We start from the raw sequence: 23,595 nt of genomic DNA, 5'->3' as shown, positions 1-23,595 counted from the left end.
TTTCCCTAAAATATCCTTGCCCTGCCTGGTAGTTACTACTGAACTCTTTCTTACCCATCCTTTAAAGACTACTCTTACATCATCTTCTTCATTTTGTTTTCCCTCATCTTTGTAGCTGGAATTGAAATCACTTCACTCTAAACTCATGTTATTATATATTCTATATCTATGAATATGGTCATATAAAGTTATTATTTTTTCATTCATAGGATGCCTGTATAATATATGTCCTTCAGGATACTGTATGAGTGAAAGAAATAACTTTGATGAATTCAGAGTGAAACACTTTTTTTACCAATCATCAAATACCTCCTGGCATCTAGTACACTGCTACAGATGAACATTTAATGACTCCATGAATGCAAAGATTTCTCTCACCAACAGACTACCTGAAGTTTACAGGTTTTTTCCCTTGTCTCCCATTCAGTCAGTTTTTCACCATATGAATACTATCACTAAATCCTAACCCTGAAACAACAACCATAAATATTCTCTCAAGTTCATAGCAATTCTTGAAAAAGGGAAGTTTAATGTTAATAATAAACTATCTCTTCTAAAAATTCTTAAGTATGCAATGGAGACCAAATTGGTGTCATTATGAAAAGCAAAACTAAAAATCTGTCAACATCATTGATTATGCAGGTTTGCAAAGTCATAAAATACAACACTTAATACAGTTTTAATTTTCTCGAGTCTACATGTAAGTAGTTTTAAAATATACTAACAAATTCATACTTGCTACCCAGGTATAAACTATCAAAACATCAGATTCAGGTTAAAATCTTAGGAAAAAATTAATAATAAAAAGTTAAGGGCTTCCCTGGTGGCGCAGTGGTTGAGAGTCGGCCTGCCGATACACGATACGCGGGTTCGTGCCCCGGTTCGGGAAGATCCCACGTGCCGTGGAGCGACTGGGCCCATGAGCCATGGCCGCTGAACCTGCGCGTCCGGAGCCTGTGCTCCGCAACGGGAGAGGCCACAGCAGTGAGAGGCCCGCGTACCGCCAAAAAAACCCAAAAAACAAAAAACAGGGAGTTAATCAAAATGAAAGATAAAAGAGGTTTATATTCAATATATGTAAGTAAAATCCAAATGAGTCAAGCAAAAAAGACAGTAGTGTATTAAAAGACAGGACTTAAAGTTTAATGGGCTTAGGTATAATTAATAACTAAACTAGAAATACATGTAAAATTGTACAAATTAAATGGTTTGCCAAAATAAGCAGAATTTCATTTGAATGAAAATATAAGCTTAATATGCTATTATATTTACAACTAACACATTTTTTAAAGTTAAAATAGTAAATATCTGGTCATGTTACTTTAAAATAAAATAGGTACAACAGTTTGTCTATTTCTTAGTCACAAGGATGGATGAAAACAGTAGTAGTATAATAGAAACTGGAAAATACAAACTAATAAGAAATTAGTCAAGAGACTATTATATTGAGCATCAAGTAATTAAACTTCCATGACAAACTACTCTGTAATTAAATACTAAAGTGAGCACAGTGTGCAGAAAAGAGTTAAACATAACACACCTGAGACTGCTACCCTTAGGCCTGCTTGCAAGGGTGGCCTCTGGCTGGTATCTGAGAACTTGTATTTTAGGAAGGTTACTACCATTCCCTGATAAGAGTGGTTCACTGTACCTAAACTGTTTGTGCAAACAATATGGTTTACGTTGAACACCTGTTTTCCTTCTGGAATTTTCCTACATGCTACACAGGGGATGCCTATGTGACCAGCTCCCAGTAGCCACCCTGACTATTGAGTTTCTAATGAGCTTCCCTGGTAGACAACATTTCACATATTTTATCACAATTCACTGCTGGAAGAATTAAGTGCATCCTTTGTGACTCCACTAGGAGAGGACTCTTGGAAGCTTGTACCTAGCTTCCTCCAGAAATTGCCACATGTGCCTTTTCTCCTTACTAATTTTACTTTGCATACTCCACTATAATAAATCACAGCCATGAGTACAAATTTATTCTGAGTCTTGTGAGTCCTCCCAACAAATCATCAAACCTGGGGGTAGTCTTGGGGATCCCCCCTCAGTGGGTACAGGTAAAATGCATTCTTTACATTTAAATCAAATCAAGGCACTAGCCTTTACTAGGTAATTTTTTTTTAAAGTTTTATACAATCTCTCACTCATTTAATGTCTTGGAATGATACATGAAATGCAACAGATACATAGGTAGGAAATTTTTAAATACTTAAGGAGATAAGATCATTTTGAATACTAATGTTTTTCTCTTATACTAAAAGGTATTTAAAGTACATATTTACTCTAAATTCATAATTTTTCAAACGGAGCCCAATAAATCAGAACTATAGTGTTTTTTTAAAAGGATCCTGGTAAATACCTATAACAGAAAGAACTGCTAAGTAATATGGACCCTCAAAAAGTATAAAAGTATAAAGTTGATGGGAGACCCTCCCCACAAAGAGCCACACACATATGCACAATGGACCTCAAACACACACATACACACACACACACCAAGTAGACACACACATGCACAGATAGCCAAAGAGAGAATCTGACACAGAGAGAAATGGAGACACACACACAGTCAGAAGAAAGAGGCACTCATACAGAGACAGAAAAAAACCACACACACAAACAGATAAAAAAAACAGCATGCGTTGTTAATGGCAAATTCTTTTTTAAAAATCTTTAAAAATCACAAAATCACTGGAATTAATTTCCACTCCTAACCTTAGTATATTTTTAGTGTTAATAAAGGAAAAATAAAGGTTGCCCAGAAATACTGGATATGATTTCATATCTAATATGGGAAGTTATATATATATATATATATATATATATATATATATATATATTCTTTATCCTCTACATTTATTAGACTTCCTTTCACACAATTACACAGAAGAGATCACATATATCAGCAGTTTAATACAGACAAAGTGCAGTCATATATATATATAATATATGTATATATATATATATATATATATATATATATATATATATATATATATATATATATATATTTCCATTATCATACACAGAAACAAAGCAGTAATTAGCTTAGCTATTTTCAACCTTTGGTCTTTGGGGAATGACTTTCCTTTTTTGGCACAGCAACATCTTCACTCCTCCTGTCATGAATTACATCCCTGTGACCTTTAGTACACTACCAATAACCTTGAACACTGGCTTCTTTTCATCCCCTTTCTACCTGCTCGTCAGCAAGCTTAGCTGATATGCTATAATGATAAAATTTACTCTCAAGAATACTATAATCATAACATCCATGTTCTCACACCTTATCAATAAACAACATAAAACGGCTGAAACACATAAGTGTACTCAGAAAAAGTAGCTGGTAGACATTAGATATAAAAGGATGAGCTAAATAAGCTTATGTTTCAAATTTATTTGTTCCTTTAAACTGTTTCTAATAAAGCAAACTCCTATTTTATCAGTGAAAAACATTTACAAGATTTCTGCATCAATAAAACATTTCTGGCATGTATATAATCATGTATAGATTTCTAGTCATAACGCAGTTTTTAATGAAAATGTGGAAGAAATAAGACTGGTGTGGAGTAAGAGTTAGTTCCTTTATTTTTTTCCCCCTTTAAAAAAAAAATTTTTTTTTTTTTTTTGGCTGTGCCCCGCAGCATGCGGGACCTTAGTTCCTGGACTAGGATCAAACCGTGCCCCCTGCAATGGAAGCACAGACTCTTAACCACTGGGCCACCACGAAAGTCCCATGGAGTGAGAGTTAGCATCTACTGTCAGATATTCAAGTGTCATCACCAATCAATCAATGCCTGCGTGTGCCATAGCTTGCAATTGTTAGCATTATCAGAAGGAGAAAATTTTGAGGAGAGAATAAAAGTTGAAAGCCATAAAAGAAAAAGGGACATAAAGTAGTAAATAATAGGATACTTACTGCACCCACCTAACTGATTCTCTTGTTGCTCCAGGACACCAATAACAAAGGATGCCTTTCCCTGATCATAAGGTTCACTTGGGAAATGGCCGGCCACACAAGCAGAACAAATTGTTTTTGCCGGATAGTAACAATAGCTTACACTTATTCAGTGCTTACCATGGGACAGGCACAATTTCTCAAATTAATCATGTTTTTATTCATTTAATTATCTATATACTACCCACTAGGAAGGGAGATAGTTTTGTCATTGTTTTTAATCACAAGAGTTAATCTTTCATGTGTTTATAAGTAACATTCATAGCTACTTATTGAATACCTGAGGGCTAGACTTGGCACTTGGTACTTGGCACTTCCCCCTTACTTTTACCTCATTTAATCTCTGCAACCCTTTAAGACAGTAATTAAATTATTACTTACCTCCATTTTACAGTAAATAGATTTTCCTATGGTCATCCCAGAAGTCACCAATTTATTTCCAAATCTATCTCTTTTTTTCCCCTCTATCATCACTAGGTTTTAGTTTAGCTCGGTTCAAAATACCTCTTAAATTTTTCATTTACTTCAAAGTCAAGGTTACCACTGTATATTACTGGAAAATCTCCACTTTTTAGGCTATTTAAAATTCTGCTTGCACATGTAATTTCTAGCTTCACATACTTCACATTAATGGTATGTTAGGAATCTAACATTCAACCAAGTGACAGGAATTTACATCCACTGTACAAACGGATAACAAAATGAGTATGTGACTAAACCAATAAAAAATGACTATTTGACTAAACCAAGAGGGTAAAGATAAGAAAACATTTCAAGTGTTAATCATTAGCTGCTGTAGAGCACTAGTGTGGTTATATTCAACTCCTGCCTCAAAGGCTTACAGTCTATTTAGACAACACAGATAAAACACACTGGCAAAAAAAATAGAACAAAAGGACCATGAGCATTCACCAAGTAGCCATCTTACAGAAAATAAAGTTCTGACAAGTAGAAAATAGAGCTTAGACAAAGTGCCACCAAAGAACATCTGGAAACATGACAAAGAATGAAATGAAATTATAGAATCTAATACTGTTTACCTTAAATAATATAAATTAACCAGTAATTTCATTGCACCTACAGTGCTATGGCCTTTTCTCCCTTATGCAGATAGAAAGGCTTATCCACACATAAATTCAATATGAAATTAATCAAAGTCAACGTGTTCTGATCCACAAATTGTTAACTTGATGAGGCAGCAAATGAATTTGCTAGCTATCTAGCAAACAAATGCCACTGATTCTTCTTACCTTGCTATCTGAGTGAATTTAAAACTATCCTTCTATCACAAATTCTCTCTGGAAAATTTCAGATTTATTGACAGGATTTATATTATTACCTCACCATCCACCCCTATGTATAAACAACAACTAAAAATAGTTGTAATGAGAAAAAACAGGAAACAAAAAGAGGATATTCTTAAGCATGCAAGAAACAAACAGTAAAACAACACCTTCTTATTTAGCTCAGAGTAAAATGCTCCCTCTAAATCCCAGACTATGCTATGGTGATTATCATCAAATATTGGTAAGATCACTTCCTCCACCATAACTATCATGCTAAAAATTTCTTTAGCCTTTTATTTTAGATTATCTAAATATGGATAAAGACTAGTAATATAAACACAGAGTTAGAGAACCTATTTTCAAATAATTTAAGGAACCTTATAATTACCTTTAATACTTTCTAATAACTCACTAAATAAATATACTAAAGACATATTACTACACAGATTAGAAAACCCCACTACTATATTTACTTTTCATAGTCTGACCACAAATGTTTATTCCCAGAAAAATTCAGCACCAAGTAACATTTCTTATTTTAATCACTAAGCCAATACATATATACTGAACAATGTAACACAGTACAACTGAAATCACTAAATATAAACTTACTTTTCAGCAAAATCTTTACTTCTCCATTTTCTTTCTTGATCTCATTCATTATTTTATGCTTCTTTTTTTCTCTCTCCTTTTCTTTTTCTCTTTCTTTAATTTTGTCTTTGATTTTATCTAAAAGACAAAATAAATATTTAAAACTATTTTAAAATTTTATTTTTTTCATGAACTACAGTGAAATTTCTAGAATTACAACACACCAAGAAAATGAGAATGAAAAACAAACATGCTTTTTTTTCTTTCTCTAAGGTTTTAGTTATTTATAAATTTCCTTTCATATACTGAACACTAGGATACATAATACATCATAAACTATCAAAATTTATCACTACACATTTTATTCTAAAGATTATTCTTCACATACTTCATGTCCAATACAACAACAAACTAACTTCAAATCACTTAAAGTAAGTGGCTAACTTTAATCGAGAGAGTAAACTACAACGGAAAAGGGGCTAATTTTGAAGCTGGGCATATCTGGATTGGTTAACATAACACTGGAAAAAATACTCATTCTCAATATTCTAATATGTAAAATGGTTGATATCTTTCTCATGGGTTACTACAAGGACTAAATGAAGAAAGATATAAAATGACTACCCAGAGGCTGGTATATATATAAGACTAGATGTTAGTTCCCTTATACTTGCACCTTTTAAAAAAGATATGACTGACATGGCTAACTGGTGATATTATGATATTAAAATAAAGGGTATAGTAACTCTAAGAATCATTGACCTGCATTCTAAAAATTCAAACTTTGTGTGTATAAAATTATTCGATGTCCTTTTAATTATTGTTCAATCAAGCTCCTATGCACCCAGCAAAAGACGAAATGCAGAGGAGAATTTTAAAATAGTGATGAAATCCTTGTCTTCCAAAAGCTTACTACTGATTACAAAGCTATGATGGAAACACACAAAACTGCAAAAAGCCTGTAATGTAACACCTAAGATTATATAACATATATGCCAATTGCATAATTTCTTAAAATCCCTCCTTACTTCTCTTTCTATAAATACTACCCTAAGGTCAGGTCCTAGTCACCTAATGTTTAGATTACTGTCTTGATCAGCTCTGTCAAACAGAAATATAATGGTTACCACATACGTAAATTTAAATTTTCCAGTAGTCACATTAGAAACAAAACAAAACTAGTGAAATTAATTTTAATAATATTTTATTTAGTCAATATATCTAAAACATCATTTCAACATGGAACCAATACTAAAAAATTACTGAGATACTTTACATTCCTTTTTTCATAATAAGATTTCAAATTCCAGTCTATATTTTACACTTAAGACACATTTCAATTCAAAGTAGCTCAACTTTAACTGTTCAAAAGCCACATGAGGACTTCCTTGGTGGTGCAGTGGTTAAGAATCCACCTGCCAATGCAGGAGACATGGGTTCAAGCCCTGGTCCGGGAAGATCCCACATGCCGCGGAGCAACTAAGCCCATGAACCACAACTACTGAGCATGCGCTCTAGAGCTGGCAAGCCACAACTACTGAGCCCACGTGCCACAACTACTGAAGCCCGCTCGCCTAGAGCCCATGCTCCGCAACAAGAGAAGCCACCTCAATGAGAATCCCGCACACCACAACAAAGAGCAGCCCCCGCTCGCTACAATTAGAGAAAGCCCACATGCAGCAACGAAGGCCCAACGCAGACAAAAATTAAATAAATTAATTAATTTTTTAAAAAAAGCCACGAGTCTAGGGGCTACCGTACTGAACGACTCTCCAAACTACTTAACTAGATAATTCTCAAAAAAGTTAAATCTATGTATTTAATAAACATTTTAAAACTTATTAATTTAAAAAACACAATTTGAAACAAGATATTTTCACCTATCAAACTGACAAAGTGCTTTTTTTAAAGTGATAATACTGAAAGCAGATGAGAGGACAGTTGATGGCTGAGCAAACTAAAACAGGGATTCACTGACTTAACAAATACACATTGCTGAGTATAAGAAAAAGTTAGGGACACAGAGATGAAAAAGCTAGATAAAGTCCTCATATGTTCATATACAACTTATTCTAAAATTCTAGAATAGATTAAGCTGTTCTCACACTTCAGATTGGCTCACTATTCTTAACTTTTTGGTGTTTTAAAGTAATTGAAAACATGTCATAGGCTGTCATCCAGCCATAAAATGTCAGTATAAATAGCTGGAGCTCAGACACATATATAAGTTAATATTGCCTAAGTAACTACACATTTTTAAATGAACTAGTTATATATCATTAACCACAACTGAAGAAAATAGTCATCTGAAATGTCTCTGCATTTTTTTTCCCTATTAATCTTATTAACCTAAAAGTATTATTTCAATAATTATTAAACTTTTAAAGGTTTATTAAAGTATAATATACTTACAGAAAAAAGCACATTAAGTATACAGCTCAATTTTCACAAAAATGAACAGCACCCAGAACCCATCTCAGGTACCCCCTTCCAGTCTTTATTATGCAGCACTGCTAAGGGTAACCACGATTCTGACTTCCAACCGCACAGATTAAAATAACTATAGAATTTTAATGACATGTATAAAGAATATGATCCACTATAAACCTACCACAGTCACAAAACAAATTTTTTTCAGAATAAAATTAAACTAGTTTCTCAGGAAATAAAACTATAATATAATATGACCCAATTTTTATAGGCTTTATTTATAAATATACTTATTTATAAACATTATAGACTTTATTTTTTAGAGTAGTTTTAGGTTCCCAGCAAAATGGAACAGAAGACAGAGATTTCTCATATATACCTCCTGCCTCTACACATCACAATTTTTTAAAATTTATAATTAATATACACATTCAGAAAACAGACTGAAAGATAATAGTGCAAATCATTAAAAGCCATTACTTTTATTTTTTTAACATCTTTATTGGAGTATAATTGCTTTACAATGGTGTGTTAGTTTCTGCTGTATAACAAAGTGAATCAGCTATACATATACATATATCCCCATATACCACCCTCCCTATCCCACCCCTCTAGATGGTCACAAAGCACAGAGCTGATCTCTCTGTGCTATGCGGCTGCTTCCCACTAGCTATCTATTTTACATTTGGTAGTGTATATATGTCAATGCCACTCTCACACTTCGTCCCAGATTATCCTTCCCCCTCCCCGTGTCCTCAAGTCCATTCTCTATGTCTGCGTCTTTATTCCTGTCCTGCCCCTAGGTTCTTCAAAACCATTTTTTTTTTTAAGATTCCATATATATATATGTTAGCATACGGTATTTGTTTTTCTCTTTCTGACTTACTTCACTCTGTATGACAGATTCTAGGTCCATCCACCTCACTACAAATAACTCAATTTAATTTCTTTTTGTAAGCCATTACTTTTAAGTGGCAAAAAGTTTCTAAGTTTATGCAATAGGAGCATATTAGTTTTGTAATACAGGAAAAGGGGTCTTGAAATATGCCTTCAAGTATGGTATTAAATAGTTCAAGTAAAAATAAGTTGAAGGTGTGAAGTCATTATACAAAAAACACCTATGGAAACAAAAACAGTTGCATAGTCAAGACTATAACAGTGACTGACGACATAACTGCATTCACCTCCTACCCTATACTACACCCAAAACCTTCAAAGCAAAGAAAGCAAAAACAAATCAGTCTATATATACATAGTAGAAAAGCATTTCTTTCTCTTTTTCTTTTTTTTAAATAAAGACTTTATATTCTTTGGCTGCATCAGGTCTTAGTTGCGGCAAGTGGGTTTCTCTCTAGTTGTGCCCTGAAGGGTTTTCTCTCTCTAGTTGTGGCACCGGAGCTCCAGAGCGCATGGGCTCTGTAGTTTGTGGCACGCAGGCTCTCTAGTTGAGGCCATAACAAGTCAGAACCTCACTGTCTATAAAACCTCAAGTCTGCTGCTACCACACTGTCATGCATTCATATTTATAAGAGCCACTTCGAGGTCTTTTCACAAGGAAAAGACTCCCTGGCATCAAGTTTACAGTTATACATTGTTCTTTAACAAGTGTCATTCTTAGTTTTTACTTCTTTTCATGACCATGAATTTGTACAGTTTTATCCTTCATGATTTAATCTAAGGCTTGGAAAGAATTTCTAGCTCATCTTCCCATCACAATTCTTAGAATAAAAGTGAGAATTATTCCACCATAAGAACAACAAATTATCTGTTTTGAAAAGCCCAATTTAACATAAGGACACCTTTTATTTGAAAATTAAAAGGGGGATAGGGGACAGATGGAACACAGATGCTAAGAGACCCATGATACAATTTGAATTTAAAGATGCAAAAGGAATCTAAGAATGGAGGAAAAGAGAAGGAATAAATAAGTCATTATCAACTCACAACATACTTTAAATTATATATGTGGAAAAACACACATGAGCTAAAGACATACCTTATACATAGAAGTTAAGATATAAAAAAGAAAGCTGATGAAAATAATTTCAAACAAAATATAAATGGGATTTTCAAACATACGGTCAACTTATGATTTAGCAGTATATGCCACATGTGCATCAATGTAACATGTATTTCACTCACCCAATACATTTCTATTGAGCATTTACGTGTATGAGATAAAAATGAGTAATAGTGCTGCACTAAACAATCTTAAAATCGACAAGGTATCAGTTGATTCTTATTATAAGTACCACTTTGGAAACCAGTTCTTAAATAACAAAATAAATTTTTTCATCTGATTATAATAAAATTCACTTGTCTCCACAAGTATTAATGTCATTATAATGTAGGGATGAAAAACACACACACACACAAGTATTATATGAACTGCTCCAGTAAGAAAGCAAAACATAAAAAGCTTTGTAAATACTTTTAAGAGACTGATCAAATAATACATCAACAAACCATTCATCTGGAATCTTCAGAATTAATTCACAGATTTCCAGATAACAGGAGATTGCCACCCATTTTTTAACAGTTCTAATTACTTTTAAAAAACGTACTACATACATCCCTGCTTTCAAAAATATAAGAAATATAATTTACTCTTTTCATTTTGACAAAAATTTTAACTCTCACTGTCATCCTCATATTGACCTCAAAAACACAAGAAAAAATTAACTGTTCAAAACTAAAGAGCAGCTGAGAATCATTACATTTTTATTGTCTCACCTGTCTCTTATCACTCCAGGTAAAAGACGTGACAGCTCTAACTTCTGGCAGTCACTGATAGGCTCATTCTCATTTGTTCTGTGCTAAGAAACTAGACCAGGTCCACTGTGCTATAATACAGCAAGCAGGTTCTCTATATCACACCGTATTCTAGTTAGTTACAAACATATTTTTCTTCTTAGCATCATTCCTAACCCCACCAGTGTACATTCCTTGAGGGTAGAGAAGGCTCTCCCTCAATAAATGCTTGTTCAATGCATGAAACGAGTCCTGTAATAAAGTGAGAAATTACTGTTATTTTCTACAGTACATCGTGACTTTCTCTCCAATAAGGTGCTCTAGGTTGATCTTTGTTAATCCTTCCTTCCTTTCCATGGCAAGGAAGGGAATTCTTGGTGCTGAAAGTCTTTCAGTAGTAGTTCTTCAAATGTATATCCCTTTTCTAAGTGACCTGGTCATTTCTGACAAACAGTTCTAAGATTTAATAAAGCTATTCCTCCAATAACAGTAGGGATCCAAAATTTTTCTGGGTAAGTCTCAATAAAGACAAATAATTTCCCCCAAAAGACAGTGGACTGATTTCTTTTTTATGCAGAGTTCTTTTTATATAAAGAACTTTCACAATTTACCACCAAATAAAAGAAAAATTAAAAACAGAAAAATAAAATTTTAAAAAGAAATTAGGAAATAGGAAAAGATACAAAGGACACAAAACAAATTTCAAAGAATGCTAATGTCAAACAAGAAGAAAAGCTCAATTAAAATAACATGAAATCATTTCTTCACCTATCAAATTGACCATTTTTACTGAGATATCACTGACAAATAGCACTGAATAAGTTTAACGTGTATACAGCATAATGATCTGACTTACATACAGGACGAACTGATTACCACAGTAAGTTTAGTGAATATCCATCATCTTACATGGACACAAAATTTTTAAAAAGACCATTTTTCTTAAAAATAACAGTAACCAGTGCTGCTTGGCAAAGGTGAAGTGAAATAGGCACTTCTACACAGTGATGAGCATAAACTGATAGTCTTTACTGGAGAGCAATTTAACAATATGTTGGAAAAATATTAAAACTCATCATTCCTTTGATCCCACAATTCCACAACTAAGATTAATAAAAAGAAAACCAAGCCTGCACAAAAATACACATAGAAGGGTCTTCATCCCACATTATTTTTAACAGTGAAAAACTGTAAATAACAAATGTTTAAAAATGGAGATTGGTTAGATAAATTTGGTTATATTCAGAAATGGAAAATTATGAAGCCATTAAAAATCATGTTTAAATAACAGTTAATATCATGGGGGGAAATGTTCATGATACATTAGACGAAAACTGCAAGTTGATATATGTAAATGTAAATCTATAAAAGGATCCCAAATCTGACATATATATGTATACTGTGTGTATATATATAAACACACACACATATACACACATTTATGTGTATACGTCTATATATGTATATGTATGTATACACACACACATATGCACATACAGGGATCTTAAAACAAGGGAAATTGTTTAAAAGTTTATATAAGAAAGAGTTGGACTTCCCAGTTCTCCCACCCTCACCCCAAACATTCAAGTGATCATTTCAATCTCACCCTTTAAGACAAACACTGAAACTTTCATTTTCTGGAGGAAATGAACAGGCCTCAAGGCTCAGGTACCCTAGGCAAGGCAAAGACAAGCTGATGGTACTTCCCTAAAATACTCAAGCTGAATTGAATCAGGAAATTTAAAAAATGAGAACTTTTAAAAATTAAAAAGACAATAGCAAAACTGAAAGGCTTAATTAAAAGGTTGGAAGAGATAAAGTTTAGATAATCTTCCAAAAAGCAGAGCAACAAGACAAAGAAGTGAAAAACAGCAAAAAATAAGGCAACACAAAGGATCTCATATTCAGGAGATCTAATATCAAATTAACTGAAATTTCGGAAAAAGAAAACAATTGCATAAGGAAGAAAAATATAAATAAATAAATAAATATTTCCCATAAAAGATCAGTCTCCAGAATGAAGATTCTTCAAGGGATGAGTACAAAGAATGGACTTCATCACTGTAGCCCCTCTGGCCCCAAACACACCAGGTACACCCTCATGAAATTTCAGTACACTGGGGATAAAGAAAAGATCTTAAAAGCCTCCAGAAGAAGCGGAAAAAAAAAAAAAGATCGCATATAAAAGATCAGGTAACAGTGTGGAACTGGACTCCATCAATGCAACAGTAGACGCTAGAAAGTAATACAGCAGTAACTTCAAAATTCGTAATGAAAATATTTTTTAACCTAGAATTCTAAAATCTGCCAAACTATCAATCAAGCATGATGGAAGACATTTTCAGACAAGCAAAAGTTCAAAATTTTTACCACACATGCATCCTTTCTGAGGAAGTTACATGAGGGCATGCTAAGTAAAGCAGTAAACAAAGAAGGAAGACATGAGACCCAGGAAACAAGGGACCCAGAGCACAGGAGAGCAACACAAGAAAATATCAGTATGAAAGCTGTGCAGCTGGCTTAAAGGGTAACAGTTCAGGTCGAAACACAGGAATGGAGAACTGCAGAAACAAGGCCCCCCAGGAATAAAGGGGAATTGCCAGATTACCTCTTATCACACAACAGAGAATAAGATAGAAAATGAAGCAATAAGTATATACGTAAATGAAAGAGGCAATTTTTAGCTACATGAAAACCAAGAAAGCCATAGAGAAAAGGATCTCTGATCTGCACTGAACAGTATTTGCAAAGTCACAATAAGCCCTGATAATTGCTTCAACTAAGGTTTATGAAATTATTAGAGATAGGAAAGAAGCTAAATTTTAAAGTGCTAAATTCTTATTTATCTTAATAAGAATGCAATATACGTCTAAAACTGATCGATTCAAAAATAAAAGGCAGAATGAGCATTTTATTTAGAAATTTGGAATTAAAAGGAGATGAGAATTAAGAATTACAGCCGGGGGGAGGGATGGATAGGGAGTTTGGATTAGCAGATGCAAATTATGATAAATAGAATGGATAAACAACAAGGTCCTACTTTATAGCACAGGCAACTATATTCAATATCCTGTAAAAAAACATAACGGAAGAGAATATGAAAAATAATATATATATGCATATATATATTTATGTATACCTAAATCACTTAGCTGTACAGCAGAAATTAACACAACATTGTAAATCAACTATACTTCAATAAAATAAAATTTTTAAAAAGAGTTATAGGGCTTCCCTGGTGGTGCACTGGTTAAGAATCCTCCTGCCAGTGCTGGAGACATGGGTTCGAGCCCTGGTACGGGAAGATCCCACATGCCATGGAGCAACTAAGCCCATGCACCACAACTACTGAGCCTGCGCTCTAGAGCCCGCAAATCAACTACTGAGCCCACGTGCCACAACCACTGAAGCCCGTGCGCCTAGAGGTCATGCTCCGCAATAAGAGAAGCCACGGCAATGAAAAGCCTGTGCACCACAAAAAAGAGCAACCACTGTTCGCCGCAACCAGAGAAAGCCCACGCACAGCAACAAAGACCCAGTGCAGCCAAAAATAAATAAATAAATTTAGTTTTTTTTTTAAAAAGAGTTACAGCTGGACAGGGGGCTGGAGACAGGAATGGAGAGTGTTATGGCCATTTTTCACTATAAACCTTTCAGTATTATTTGATTTTTTTTAATTAAATTTTATTTTTAAAATTTACAAAGCCATGGTCTTCCTCCCAAATACCCATAACCCCAGTCTAATCATGAGAAAAACATTAGACAAATCCCAATTGAGGGACATTTTACAAAATACCTGACTAGTATTCCTCAAACTGTCAAGGTCATCTAAAGCAAGAAAAGTCTAAGAAACTACCATAGCCAAGAAGAGCCTAAACAGACATGATGACTAAATATAATGTGGTATCCTCATGCACCCCAATGTTCACTGCAGCGCTGTTTACAATAGCCAAGTCATGGAAGCAAACTAAATGTCCATCGATAGATGAATGGATAAAGAAGATGTGGTATATATATACTATGGAATATTACTCAGCCATTAAAAAGAATGAATTAATGCCATTTGCAGCAACATGGGTGGACCTGGAGATTATCATGCTAAGTGAAGTAAGTCAGACAGAGAAAGACAAATATAATATGACACTGCTTATATGCGGAATCTAAAAACATGATACAAATGAACTTATTTACAAAACAGAAACAGACTCATAGACTTAGAGAAGGAACTTATGGTTACCAGTGAGGGAGGGTGGGGGAAGGGGAAAGACTGGGAATTTGACAGTGACACATACATACTGCTATATTTAAAATAAATAACCAACAAGGACCTACTGTATAGCACAGGGAACTCTGCTCAGTACTCTGTAATAACCTAAATGGGAAAAGAATTTGAAAAAGAATAGGTGTATGTATAACAGAAAAAAATTAAATTAAATTAAAAAATAAAACTCAACTCTACAGAGCAAAAATTAATTAATTGATTAATTTAAAATGTGTTATCCTCAATAGGATCCTAGAACGGAAAAGGGAAATTAGGTAAAAACTAAGGAAATGTGAATAAAATATGGACTTTAGTTAATGATAATATATCAATACTGGTTCATTAAGTGTGGCAAATATACTATACAAGTTTAAGATTTTTAATAATAGGAGAAAGTGAGTATAGCATATATGGGAACTTTGTACAAAGTTCCCAACTTTTCTGTAAATCTAAAACTATTCTAAAATTAAAAGCTTACTGAAATCCATACTTTATATAAATTTATAAAGGCAAAACGTAGTTAATTAAAAGAAAAACATACACACAGACACATACTGTACATGTGTATATAAATTTAACACTAATGGACAGAGCTGCAAGACACACTGTTAAGTTAAAAAGTACAAGTTACAGAAAAATGCATATAGGATATTTAGGTTTTAAAAAATAAACTGAATATTCTTTTCTGTGAGTGTATATATGTAAACATGTATGTATGTAAATGCATAGCAAAAGGTCTGGAAGGACAGACACAAACACCTAAGGAACAAAGGGAGCTGTTGGTTTTTATTTCATGTACTTTTAAATTATTTAAAATTTCTGCAACAGAAAGGGATACATATTTATGTATTACATGTGTAAATAAGTTGTTAGCCTAAATCTTCTCCTTGAAAGAATTGATAATTATTTTCAGACAAATATTTTTTTAAGAAAGAATTACAATCACTTAAGCCATATTAGAAGGAAAGAGATGAGTAAAAAACACTTCAAAATAAAACACTGAATTAATATACTAGAAACTAACAAACACACACAAATAATCTTACTTTTCCCCAAGTCCTCCCTTCATTTACAACTATTCAAATGCATTTCTGCCTCACTTTACATACATTACCTAGAGGTTATGTTATAATTTAAAAAGAGAAGAACAAAAGAAAAAAAAAAAAACACAATTATATATGTATACATATGTGAATATGTATACATATATACATTTGTTAGATTTAATAGTTTTTAAGAGAAAGATAGAAATCCCACACAATACTAAGACTCATTAAACCACAGATTTTGTTATAAAGAAGGATATTCATACAGGCTCATTAGAGTTTTTTTAATATTTATTTTTATTTATTTATTTATTTGGCCGCCCGGGTATTTAGTTGCAGCACCCAGGCTCTTCGTTGCCTCGTGAGAGATCTTCCTTGGGTCATGTGGGATCTTCAGCTGTGGTATGCGGGATCTTAACTTGCATGTGAACTCTTAGTTGTGCCATGAGGGATCTAGTTCCTGACCAGGGATTGAACCCGGGCCCCCTGCGTTGGGAGCACAGAGTCTTAGCCACTGGACCACCAGGGAAACCCCCAGATTTTTTTTTTTTTTTAAATAGAAGTGTCATAAAAATCCACACTGGCAGTTCTTAAGAAATGTTGGTAGAATTTCATGCTAAAGCTTTCAACTGCAATATATTCGTGTAGCCCAACCTCAAATAGGCTTCATGTGATCACAGTTTTACTTGCTTTGTTATATGTGCCATAATTCACGCTGCAATAACGCAGTCCATGAAACTGATCAGTCTAGCAACAACACTGATATCCTCCTCTATTATCCTTCCCCACCCACGAATAAGTATAGATCTGAGAACAAGCAGGAAGCAGGAGAATAAGAGAAATGATACAGAATTTAAGTGGGGAGGCAGAAGGGAAAGTAAATTAGAAAAATAAGAACATCAGCGTAAAGAAAAAGATGAAGGATACAATAAAAAGAGAAAGGACTGCACATACAGTGGATGGGGAAAGAAGACACTTATCATACCTCCTCCCCCAACAAAGCTAATCAAGACCACCAAATCCAATGTTTTCTCAACCCTTTTTCCTCAGTCCTTAGTGCAACAGACATTACTGACCTCCAACTCAAAATTCTCCCTAAGTTGCAGTGAAACTGCACTATCCTACATGACTACTCAATAACTCACAATTTATCATCCCAAATCTGCACATTCCCCTAGGGTATACCCTAGGCATGCTTCCTCTGTTCTTTCTATTTCCTCTAAAAATGCAATCCTATGATTTAAACTATAACTTTAGGCAAATGAATCCCCAAACTAATCTCTCAACCCAACCCTTCTACCAAGCTCCACGCCTTCATCTCCATAAGAAATATGTAACACCAAAATCATCATCTTTATCATATAACTAAGGTTCAAGCTCTCCTTTTAATTCTCTCTTTATGTTAATGGCACAACATCCTAACATTAAAATTCAAAAAATTCTCAAAAACCTTTATAATACGTCCTTCTTCCATTTCCCCCTAACATTAAGTCACCTGCTCAGTTCAGTCTATTTTTCCATTAAAATATGTCTATCTTCCTTTCGCTTTCCATAGCTACCACCACCATTGATTCATTACCTTTTGGAAAAAAGTGATCTTCCTACCTAGAGTTTCTCTCCTCCCCACCAGTCCACTAAGCATAGAGTGACCAAATATTCCTTGAAAGTATAGTTTATCATGGCACTCTCTTCTGCTTTAAACAAACAAACCCTTCCAAAAAAAGAAAATTCCCATAGTATGCCTTTCAAGAATCTTAGTCAAGACTCACCTTATCTTTTAATAATTTCTTCTACTACTCATCCACATGTATACATACACAAAATTCCAGAATGTTTGATTCATTATTATTCAAATGTCTTACTCCAGTATTTTTGCTAATACCATTGAGCTGGAATGTCTTGCCCATCCCAACTCTGCCTACCAAAATCCTGCACATCCTGAAAGATCTAGGTGAAATTCAGCTTCTTTCACTAAGCACTCCTAGATCCCTACAACTAGAAATGATCACTGCCTCTCTCTCTTACGATTTGAATTCTGATTGTGTAGCTGCTCCATCTTCCCTACTAGATTATAAACTCCTTTGTAGTTATCATATCTTACTCATTTTTGTTATCTTCTACAGAACCTAGAAGAGTGTTTTGCATATAAATGATGTTCAATATGAATGCAGTTTCCAGGGGAAAAAGAAGAAAATGGTTCAAGTAAATAGAAACAAATTGCTAGTGATAAGCATCTAAAGTGTCAGCAGTCACAGAAGACAAAAAAAAGGTCAATATGCAGAAAAAAGAAACAAGATGAGTAACAATACAGAGCCTTGCTTACACTGCAGCTAATTATCTCTCCAATTAAATTATAAATACTCTAAAAGCAAGAAATATAAATAGGGCTTCCCTGGTGGCCCAGTGGTTGGGAGTCTGCCTGCCACTGCAGGGGACACGAGTTCGAGCCCTGGTCCGGGAAGATCCCACATGCCGCAGAGCAACTAAGCCTGCGAGCCACAACTACTGAAGCCAGGGCACCTAGAGCCCGTGCTTGCAACAAGAGAAGCCACTGCAATGAGAAGCCCCCACTTGACGCAACTAAAGAAAGCACATGTGCAGCAACGAAGACCCAACGCAGCCATAAATTAATTAATTAATTTTAAAAATGCTCCTTTCAAAAAAAGAGAGAAATATAAATAGCTTTCCTCCTTGCATTCCCCCCACAGTGCCAAGTGTACGGCAGGCAGTAAATGCTTGTTGAATCCACATAAGAAAGAAGTACAGGACAAATTAGAGAAATCATGTTGTAATATAAGAAAGTAAATAAATTCTTTTATAAAACTCTAGAAATAAGCAGGGTATAGTGCAGATACAACAAGAGAAGAATAAGATAGTGTTGGAGTGGGGCAGTTGTCAGAAAAGTTTCCACAGAATTTGTTTTTTCATAGGAATAACTTAGAAATCTCACCTACTATCCTCATTTTACAGAGGAAAAAGTTGGGTCTCAGTGCACTTAAAAGATTTTCCCGGGAACAGACACTAAATGGCAGAACCAGGACAACTCCTAATCAAGTCCCCTTGTTTCTAGTTAAAACTCTTATACCACACATTAGGAAAGAAAACCAATAACTATAAAGAGAATTATTTACCACGAATGTTTTTTGATATTTAAAAATAAGAGACAGTTTCTAACTTATAACCTGCACATATATAAGCACTACTTCTGGCTCTTCTGCATCAAGTCTTGCCCAGTAAATAGACTTGTACGATAGGGGAAGAAATAATGTATAAACAGGCTACAGAAACTTGGAAGGAAAAGAAGAAAACTTTTCCTTCCTATTTAAGGGCTGGCTGAGATCTGACAGGCATGAGGCAGATCGTATTTAAAACACCTGACTCCTCCTCTAGAGTTGTTTACCCATCCACACTGAGGGAAACTGCTGAAATCAGGGTGAATTGTCCTTATGGACATAACTGTAAAAACTGATACACTAAGAACCCCGAGATTTGAAAGACTTATGCAGACCCAGTCACTAAGAACACAAGGACTTGTGAACTGCTGAAATGAGGGAGTGTCGTGGAGTTTCTGCTGCTTGTGCTTATATAATCAGGGGCAATAATAACTGACCTCTGAAGACTACTTCTTTTCTAGTATTCCTTAATTCTATGTTTCTTTCTTTTTTTTTTTTTTAATAACAGGGAACTAGTACAATGACTCATACAGTAACAACATTCTATGTTTTGTACAGCAGTGCAAAAAATGGTTCTGCCTCAAGATATGAAGAGGAAGTTCAAACTGTACAATTCTTATGTCTCCTACTACTCAGGAATAGGCCAAAAAAAAAAAAGAAAGAAAGAAAAAAAAGGAATAGGCAGGTTGCTTTGGCTAACATATTAGAGGCCAAAAGAAAAGAAAAGAAAGGAACAGAATGTTGAAAATGGGACAGTTTAAGACAGCTGGAGATGAAGAAACTTTAAATGGATTGTAATTCAGTAGTCTCCCCTTACCCTGGGGGGATATATTCTAAAACCGGATGGATGCCTGAAATCACAAATAGTACTGAACCCTATGTATACTATGTTTTTCCTATACATACATACGATAAAGTTTAACTTATAAATTAGGCACAGCAAGAGAATATTCAAATTGCCAGCATCACTACTCTTATGCTTTGGGGCCATTGTTAAGTAAAATAAGGGTACATGAATATGACAGTAGATCTGATAACTGAGATGGCTGCTAAGTGACTAACAGGTGGGTAGCGCATGCAGTGTGTGGATGTGCTGGGCAAAGGCATGATTAACTAACTGGGAGGGATGGAGCAGGACGGTGCAAGATTTCATCATGCTACTCAGAACAGCACACAATTTACAACTTGTGAATTGTTTATTTATGGAATTTTCCATTTAATATTTTCAGATGGTGGTTGACCCCAAGTACCTGAAACCACAGAAAATGAAACCTTGGACAGGTGGTCTACTGTACGGTGGAAATAACTTGGGCTTTGCAGTTAGACATATTAAGTTCAAATTTCAGCTCTACCACCAACTGACCAACTGACACAAACAAGCTACTGAATTGTGTTGTGCCTCAGCATTCTCATCTGTCAAAGACAACAGCATTTATCTTTTAGATTTTTTTAGAAGAATTAAAGGCAACATATGCATTATTTCCAACACATGCCCAGTATATTAAAGGCACTTGATAAAGGTAGCCATTATTATTAAAAACAAATAGTAGAATTTTATTAGTAAAGCCTCTAGTAACATGCATAGAGTGACAAAATAGTATAGCAGTAGTAGTCCCAAGAACACCAAAAAAAAAGTAACAGGAAAACAAAAATACTTATATACCCACATGAAAGCCAAGCCAGGCATAACATGGAAGAGTGGTTTGAGCTCCCTCTCCTGCCATAGCAAAAGATTTCAAGTCAGGTTTTCTTCACTGACCTAGCAGGAAAAATGTGCCTCTAAAGCAGAAGTATAATTACTTCTTCTTTTTTCAATATATTGTAAAACAAAGATATTAAGTAGTGAGATATTATAATTGTTATCTAGGTTACAGAATTAAACCACTCTAGTCACTGAATCTTACACTGTATTTGTTATATAAAATGTGACACATATTGGGCTTCCCTGGTGGCGCAGTGGTTAAGAATCCGCCTGCCAATGCAGGGGACATGGGTTCGAGCCCTGGTCTGGGAAGATCCCACATGCCGCAAAGCAACTGAGCCCGTGTGCCACAACTACTGATCCTGCACTCTAGAGCCCGTAAGACACAACTACTACAGCCCACGTGCCGGAACTACTGAAGCCCACGTGCCTAGAGCCTGTGCTCCACAACAAGAGAAGCCACCGCAATGAGAAGCCCGAGCACCGCAACGAAGAGTAGCTCCCGCTCACCACAACTAGAGAAAGCCTGTTTGCAGCAATGAAGATCCAACACAGCCGAAAATAATAAATAAATTTTAAAAATAAATTTATTTTTTTAAAAAAGAAATGCATAATAAAAGACCCTTCACTATCCAGCCCCAACTTCCCTTTAAAAAAAAAAAGTGACACGTAAAACCTGGGACATTCTAGACCTCTTAAGTTGACATTATACAATTATTTAGTTAAAATTATACTCTATAGGGCTTCCCTGGTGGCACAGTGGTTGAGAGTCCACCTGCCGATGCAGGGGACATGGGTTCGTGTCCCGGTCCGGGAAGATCCCACATGCCGCGGAGCGGCTGGGCCCGTGAGCCACGGCCGCTGAGCCTGCGCGTCCGGAGCCTGTTGCTCTGCAATGGGAGAGGCCACAACAGTGAGAGGCCCGCGTACCACAAAAAAAAAAAAAAAAAAATTATACTCTATAATGCAAACAGTAAATCATATAGTTCTTTCCAGTTAATGTAATAAGTGGGAAGAAATGCTTTTTATACACTCCTAATTATATATTTTCATACAACCAATTAAGGTTCTAACTTTTTAAAAGTTACATATTTAGCTAATACCACTAAATAACTCTCCTATAGGTGATTTATCTATTTCAGTTCAATGTAGAATATGTTAATAAAATTTTACAAAACAAATATACCTATTAAGGCCCTAATAAGTATACAGGGAGGAACTGTTTCAAGCTTCCAAAGCTAGGTTAGAAGAAGCCTTCCTGTTTCCACCCAGGTCTCTTGGTCTCCTTCTGCCATGTAAGAAATCCTACTATCCTGATGAGGAGATCATGTAAAAAGGCACTGAGATGACAGGAGAGAGAGGGGACCAGCTCAGCATCTCATCATCCCTGACAGGCAACAGGCACATGAGTAAAGTCATCATGGACTCACCAGACAAGACTAACCACCAAATGAACACCACTGAGTAACCCCAGTCAGCCCCGAATGAAGCAAAATTACCTAGCCAATCCTGCGGAATTCCTGACCTAGAACATCATTAGATACAATAAAATGGTTGTTGTTTTAAGCCTCCAAGTTTTAGGTTAGTTTGTTACACAGCAATACCTAATGCAGCCTTCACAAAATCTTCTTATGCTCAAAGAAGTTGGGCTAAGTTATGTATGTACAAGACATGCAATGACTTCAGAGAAATGTTAAAACAGAGTATCTTATAAAAACAACCAACTGATATTTTAAAATCTAAGATGAAGGGCTAGAATAAAGATGCTTAGCAATATATAATGTCAAAGCTATAAAGAGAATCAAACATCTATAAATTATTTCCTGCCTCGGTATCTGTGACACTGCATAGCTCAGTTTTCCTATATAGCTCCCATGAATGTTACACTTCATATAACGCTCTAACTAGAACTTCTTTAACTCTTTATTGAAATCCTACCACACTGTCTTTCAAAGTTTCTCTCAAAACACCCTCTCCTTCCTCCTGCATCCCTTCGGGAGAAGAAAGGGATTCTTAAGAAAGAAAGGGATTCTTAACATCTACCTGCACCCACTCCCACTAGCTACCACCACTACTTTCCATTTGCCTTGTGGTATTTAACTTACTGTACTAAATACTGTAACTTTTTCTAGTACCCTGCTAGATTGTTTAAGTTACTTGAAGGCATGGACTGCAAATTATTGATTTAGTAATTTTTGTTAACACCTACCACAGCATCTAAGTACTAAAAATGTTTAAGTTGAATAATTATACACTCTGCTACTAGAGATCTCAGATTTTAAAGACAAACAATGCTTGATGTACCACAAACAAATCACTTCCTGAACGTTACAAAGTAATCTTTCTGTAATTCAACCTGTTCCTGATTATAATTGATAACCTTTCACT

At 34.9% G+C, this 23,595-nt stretch overlaps 1 protein-coding gene across 1 annotated transcript in view; it reads right to left on the bottom strand.

Annotated features, from left to right (window-relative positions):
* Positions 1 to 23,595, bottom strand: part of RSBN1L (round spermatid basic protein 1 like) — a 64,181-nt gene that overhangs the window by 26,174 nt on the left and 14,412 nt on the right. Inside the window, exon 2 of the mRNA XM_007450089.1 lies at positions 5,866 to 5,982. Within this exon, the coding sequence (XP_007450151.1) occupies positions 5,866 to 5,982 (117 nt within the window). The remainder of the gene's footprint in view (positions 1 to 5,865; positions 5,983 to 23,595) is intronic.

This window comes from Lipotes vexillifer, unplaced genomic scaffold (assembly GCF_000442215.2).
Source record: "Lipotes vexillifer unplaced genomic scaffold, Lipotes_vexillifer_v1.1 scaffold712, whole genome shotgun sequence".
Taxonomy (NCBI): Eukaryota; Metazoa; Chordata; class Mammalia; order Artiodactyla; family Lipotidae; genus Lipotes; species Lipotes vexillifer.
This window is presented reverse-complemented; position numbering and strand designations above follow the sequence as displayed.